This window comes from Pinus tabuliformis, chromosome J (assembly GCF_031772625.1).
Source record: "Pinus tabuliformis cultivar Carrire ecotype Pingquan chromosome J, CPIR1, whole genome shotgun sequence".
In the NCBI taxonomy this organism is placed as follows: domain Eukaryota; kingdom Viridiplantae; phylum Streptophyta; class Pinopsida; order Pinales; family Pinaceae; genus Pinus; species Pinus tabuliformis.
Genome location: NC_142295.1, coordinates 439,998,608 through 440,005,735, shown reverse-complemented (window position 1 = coordinate 440,005,735; position 7,128 = coordinate 439,998,608). Strand labels below are relative to the sequence as shown.

General features: G+C 37.8%; 1 protein-coding gene across 1 annotated transcript; it reads left to right on the top strand.

Annotated features, from left to right (window-relative positions):
• The first annotated feature begins 5,796 nt into the window (after positions 1 to 5,796).
• LOC149227709 (uncharacterized) lies at positions 5,797 to 6,264 on the top strand. The gene has a single exon (XM_089380579.1). The coding sequence runs from the start codon at positions 5,797 to 5,799 to the stop codon at positions 6,262 to 6,264; it is 468 nt and encodes a 155-aa protein (XP_089236705.1).
• Positions 6,265 to 7,128: the final 864 nt, after the last annotated feature.

Below are 7,128 nucleotides of genomic sequence, written 5' to 3'. Positions count from 1 at the left end.
CATGGATCTCCACGAAATAATAAATTTATAGCAAAAGAGACACCCTCTAGGGTACATGTTTTTTATTTTTGTAACTATGGTCGATATTAATCATGTATATTTGAGTCATTGATGTATTTTTAATCATGTTCTTCATGCTAGAGAAACAAAATAAAAATGTTAGAAGACATGTTCTTCATGTAGATTAAGAAAGGGAGACAATTGAATTTGTAAAAATTGAATTTTTAGGCTCCAAATAGATTATGTCAGCCTCCTCCTAGTCAAGTCATCTTAGTTAAATGACACACCCATTTTGGACCAGTAGACCTATATAAAGAGGCAATTTTTGCTCCCTAAAGGCTAGCAATGAAGCTCACATATTTCTGAGGAAGCGAACGATCGAAGTCTAAGGTCTGTAGCAAAGGTCTGAGGCACATGAATTACATTTTAGGCATACAAGAATATATATGAGGCACATAAAGTCAATCTAAGGCCAGCGAAGGAGTATGGCTAAGGCAGGCTAGTGAAATTAAGGCCAGAAAAGAAGTATGTCTGGATGATCATCTCTATGGGAAGCTTATTACTTGACTAGGATGGAGGAGACAATGGATCGAGTTTTACCTAGTTATTGACTAATATGTATCTTTTTTGAATTGAAGATATCTCTATTGAGAAGGTTGTTGGGATTTCCCCTTTTCCCATGGTAATCTCTTGTGTTCTAGTGTGTCTATCTCTTTATTATCTTCTATCATATTGTTTTATTATTGAAGATCTCAATGTAATTGATTTATGATGATCAATGAATTTGAGATAAAATTAATAATCATAAGAATCAATTATTAGTGTGGAGAACTCCTTAAAAAATCAACATGGAATTAGAGCTTGGTGTAAGAGCAACCCTAAAAGTAATCTGTCTACTAGCCCTAGAAGTAAATGAAGTCGAGTTAGCTTTTATAAGCCTTTATTTCTCCATTCTGGTTAGTTGATGGATAACTACCTTTGTGAAATACATTTCCTATCTAGGGTTTGTCTTGGGAATAAAATGAAGGAGAAAGATTTTGTAAAAAAAATAATCTTTAGAACTTAAGTCAAGGGAAAGGAAGATGCAAAGACATCAAGAGATGAAAGATCAAATTACCTTAGAACTCATTACAATAGGCCAAAAATATAGGAAGTGCCCTATTTTAAGTTTCAATCTTGAATATCCAAGTGACCTCAAATCCAAAATCTGTTGGTGTAAATATAATTTTGAGAAAAGGCCAAAATTTCAAACTGATGTAAAAGTTTTTTTGATCTCAAATCAAACCTTAGAGCTTATTACAAGGGTCTAAAAACCTCAAGAGAAGCCTCAGTAGGGCAAAAAAAATCAGATATCTAATTCAAGAAATCAAGGCTCCCTTGTCTATGTCTCATATATATCTTGATCAAGTTATATTTGAAATAGGGCTAGCTTGCAAATTATTCTGATTTATGATATAGGTATGAATCCTCAAGAATACAAGCTACAACTTCAATATATTCAAAGAGAATCAATGGAACGAAATCCTCAAATTCTAATACAGTAAGGATACCCTCCATTTGAAGATCAAAGACCTCAAGGCTGAATCTTTGAAGAAGTCTCATAACTAATCTCAGAAAATCTGAACTACTTCAAATGAGGGAAAAGTCTATATACTCTTTCGATTTGATTCTAAAATCTTCCTTATGATAATTACATGTCTCATAAAAAAGAAGGAAGAATTATTTATAAGGAGAAATTTTTAAATAATTTTCTCTAACATACTAAGCCAACAATGTCTTATACATGAGATATAACCTCTTTGAAGTACGGAAGGCACTATGCCTAGAAGTAGAAAAGAAAAGTGACAATGTTGAAGCATTGTAGATATAATCAAGTGTACACTGCAATGGTAAGTTAAATGAAGTCCAAATTTTAACATTGATGAGGAACGTATTATTATCTTAGAGTTTTTCCTTCTAGAAGTTATGTCGAGACCAACACAATTTGTATGAACAATTGGAGTACAAGATTCATCACTACAACACATTATCAAATAATCCTTTGAAGGATAGGCATGATCATTGATGAATAATATTTAATTGTGTTCAAGCAAATATTGGTAATATGTTATTCTTATTTTTATGTGGACAAATCACTCTTGTGGACAAGAGCGATCTCCCTAGACTTTAATGAACCCTAGTAACAAACACACAACAATTGATACCTTTCCCTATACTCTAATTAACTGAAAGAAAATAGAATGATGGAGGCCTCTTACCGATTTGATGAAATGATTGATGAAGTCCCTCAAAGATTTTGACCATTCACTCCCCGATGCTCTAGATGTCCTCTTGTTTCTCTGGACAACTTCTCCATACTGTCTTGAAAGAGATTTGCAAAGATAGAGACAAACAAGAGATCAAACCATATAATATATAATCAAAGAGCTAAATGGACTAATTAACCAATTATACATCATAAATTGATCAATATGCAACCAAAATCCATGTATTTGATCAAGGAATCCTACCAAATAAATCAATGAAGATGTAATTAAGAAAGAACAATTTATTTTATATTCATAAAACTAGAGAAAAGCCTTACAACCATATAGCCTTGACGTTGCAAGTCCCTTTTATAATCTCCAATCCTCTCCCTTGCAAGAAAATCCTTCCAATCTAATCTCAAAAACATAAACCTACTTGCAACAGTCTCCTTCCAATCCTCAGACCTGTAGTGGCTTTATAGGCAAAGAATGGGAAGTTATTGATCCATTGTCCAAGGGATGAGATCCACTATTAGTGGGATAGAAGTTCGACAAAGAAAGGAGAGTTATTCCATTATGGAGGGATCAGTACTGAATGAGCACTCATTCGAAGCTTGTTGGTTGGGATAGATGCTACCAACAATGCTTCTAGACTTTACTTTTTATTTTTATGTACTTCAAGTCATGTTCGTATGTCATAGTGGAAGACAATGTGTACTTATGCGCAACTATTAATGGGCTTCTCTACGTATGTGCAAAAATTAGCTAGGAAACTATGAACATAGCCAAAATCAAGGTTTTGTACCATAGGATCCATAAATTCTACTTTCTTTGGGATGATTTAGTTTCAAACTTTGTAGGGGGAATTGATGCAGGAGCATCAGGATTAGCCAGCAATGTGAAAGTTTGTTCACATGTTGTGGCTAAACAGGGTGAAATTCATTGACTGTTGGTTAAAATCAGTTTTACAGAGAGGGTTGGACTTCTCAAATAATTTGTTATAATTTATTATTGTAATAAGTGAGAGACTATCTTATTTTATATTTAGAGATAGAGCGTTAGCATAGATGTGCATGAGAGCTAAGAGATAGAAGATTGATGTTAGATCTCTTAAAAATAGAAGATTGCTGTTAGATATTGTTAGAGAAATTATTTGAGTAATAAAAGGAGGAAAAATGTGATGAGCGAGAGGGAGAGAGGTTTGGAGTGGAGTGAGAGCTCAGAGTGTGTGTGTGGATTGTATTTTGTGTAACAGAGGTCATTTCCTTGTGTAATTTGGCCTAAGGCCGAGACTCTGTTCTTCTGTATATTATGAATAAAATTAATGTTGTGTGCATAATTGTATGACGAGCCGTGGAGGCTTGAGTGTTTGCTTTTCCATGGATTCGATTGAAGTGGTTGTGGCCTGTGTTTTTGTTCTTAACCGTAAGAATTCCCATGTTTAAGGAAAATCTGGCATAGCTTGGGTCCGCGATCGGAAAAGCCCATTAATACAGAGAATCGGCGCAAGAAGACTTAGCGGAATCATTGAACGGACTTGAAATAATATCAAGTTTGATTTGGGACTCATCGGGTCCGTTTAACCCCATCACATCGGCCTATGTAGTGTTCCCATATCGCATCACATTATAAAAGGAGCGGACGCGAAAGATTATAGAGGATGTTTTGAAGTGATATCGGGTCCGACGGATATCGCATTGCTTACGGGAAGCAACGTCCAACCACTACGACGGGCGGTCGCCGATTGGCATCGCATCGCACCATCGGAGTGGAACCCACACACACACACACACACACACACATATATAAAGGGGACATTGTGAACTGCAATTGCGATAGCGATATTGCATCGGGACTGTGGAAAGTGCGATAGTTATAAGCCTGTATTGCTGACTGCCGATACCGCGATTGGATCCTGACCGTCCGATCGGTCAGACCCTGATCTACGTTATAACCCTATTTATGCATTAAAAGACATAGAAATTGTGGTTTAAAATAGTTTTGAAGGTTTTGGGTCCCGAAAGGGATTACAAAGCCGATTAGTCCGTTTAGAGGGTTTTTGGGTCCCGATAGTGAGGCAGGGTGATTGTTGGGTTGTAAAGATCCATTATGGGTTTATTTAAATCCATTGCTGCCGCTGCATCAAATTTTTGGTATCAGAGCAGAAGAACGAGGTGTTTGCAGTGAAGATGCCATCAAGAAGAGGAATTGGTCGAGGAAGACCAGAACCAAATGCAATTATATTGGAAGAAGTATGGAGTCTGCTTGAACGAATGGAGACAATGGAGACAGCCCAAAGAAGAGCACCTGATGATGGAGCTAAGAGTTCTTCAGAAGAATTTGCTGTAGATGTGGGAGAAGTAGAAGAAGACAATGAAACTACCAAAGTCCTCAAGATGCTAGCAAAAGTTGGAAGCAAACCCAAGATGGAGATTCCTATGTATGAAGGGAGTCTGAATGCAGAGGAGCTTATGGATTGGATCAGATCCATAGATAAGTACTTTGACTATGAAGAGGTTGAGGAGTATAAGAGGGTGAAGTTTGCAGTCACCAGATTGCAGGTTCATGCAGCCATCTGGTGGGACGAGGTACATACATCAAGAACGAGGAAAGGGAAATCTATGATCAAGCAATGGGATAAAATGGTAAGTAAACTGAAAGCCAAGTTTTTTCCTAAAGACTACTATTTGAATCTTTTTAAGCAAATGCAAAATTTGAAACAGAAAGGAATGTCTGTTAAGGAGTATACAGAAGAATTCTATAGATTAAATATTAGAGCAGGGCATGTAGAAGATGTGGAAAAAATAGCTAGATATATAAACAGGTTAAGGTATGAGATACAAGATGAGATTGGCTTGTTAAGTTTGAGAACTGTTGAGGATGCCTATCAAGCAAGTCTGAAGGCGGAGGCGAAAATATTGAGGAAACAGAGTCAAAGGAATAGAGGAAAGAGCTTAGTGAGAGGTAGAGGAGCTGCCAAATCCAGAGGAACACAACATCAACATGAAACAGGAAGTTAGAGTGGTAGATCACCACAAAGGGGTGAATCTAGTAGAGGAAGATTTGTGCCCAAGGAAGAGGGCGAGGGAGAGATGTTAGGTGTTATACCCGTGGAGAATCGGGACTCATGTCATGGGACTGTCCTCATAACAAATCAGCAAGCCAAAGGGGTGCAAATGTGGCTGAGGAAAACCCAAAACCAACTTGACTTGTGGAGAAAGAAGAACCCCCTGAAGAAGGTGAATCACTGCTATTTAGAAGAGCTTTGCTTAGAGCAAAAAAGGAGACTGGAGAACCTGCGCAAAGGAAGAACTTGTTCAGAACCACATGCAAATCAAAGGGTAAGTGCTGTAAGGTCATAATTGACAGTGGGAGTACTGACAATCTTGTGTCCACAGAGATGGTGGAAAAGCTTGGGTTAGCAAGGACAACACATCCTGCACCTTACAAAGTGTCTTGGTTACAGAAGGGCCATCAAGTCATTGTGACAGAGCAATGTAATGTGGAAATGTAGATCGGCACATACAAAGACGTGATCCTATGTGACATAATGCCCATGGATGTATGTCATATATTATTGGGGAGACCATGGCAATTTGACCAGAAAGCGATTCATGACGGGAGAAGGAACACATATACCATAGAGAAGGATGGAACTAAGCACATGTTGTTGCCAGTGAAGAATGATGTTGATAAAGGACTGCCTGAAAATAGTATCATGTTGATAAGTGGTAAAGAATTGCTACAGGAGGTTGACAAAAGCGAGGAGTTGCACTTCGCTATCATAGGGAGGCCCAAGGTAATCTTAACCTCTACGAATTTAAATGATTTGCCTAAAGAAATTCAAGCTGTGTTAGATAATTTTATGGATATCATCGTGGATGAATTACCGAATGAATTACCACCGGTTAGAAGTGTTAGCCACCATATCGACTTAATACCAGGAGCAAGTCTACCCAATAAAGTTGCATATAGACTAACTCCTCAGGAAAACACAGAGGTTGCAAGGCAAGTATAGGAATTGATGGACAAGGGGCTGATCAGAGAGAGTCTGAGCCTGTGTGCTGTGCCAACAGTACTTAGTCCGAAGAAGGGAGGAGAATGGCGCATGTGCACAGATTCCAGAGCTATCAACAAGATAACAATCAAGTACCGATTTCCTTTACCCAGAATGGATGATTTAATGGACTTTTTAAGTGGATCCAGGTACTTTACTAAGATAGATTTGAAAAGCGGGTATCATCAAATCAGGATTCGGGAAGGCGATGAATGGAAAATGGCTTTCAAAACAAATAGTGGACTGTATGAGTGGTTAGTGATGCCTTTTGGGCTCACTAATGCACCCAGTACATTCATGAGACTAATGAATGAGGTCTTGAAGGAGTATGCAGGTAAATTTGTCATTGTTTACCTTGATGATATTCTAGTTTTTAGCAAAAGTAAAGAGGAGCATTTAGAACATCTGAAGTTGGTCCTGAAAACTCTACAGAAGGAAAAACTACTAATCAATTTGAAGAAGTGTAGTTTCATGAAAGAGGAGCTGGTGTACTTGGGATTTGTGGTTTCCAAAGAGGGCTTGAAGATGGATCCAGAGAAGGTATAAGCAATCAGGAACTGGCCAACTCCCAGAAGCGTATTTGAGGTAAGAAGCTTCCATGGACTTGCTAGTTTTTACAGAAAGTTTATAAAAGGGTTTAGTCAAGTTTGTGCACCAATCCTTGAGACAATCAAGGAGGTCAATCAACCATTTCGATGGACAGAAGTAGCGGACAGAAACTTTAATCTGCTAAAAAAGAAGATAACAGGAGAGACAATTCTAGCATTGCCTAATTTCGAGAAAGTCTTCCAAGTAGAAACCAATGCAAGTGGAGTAGCAGTTGGT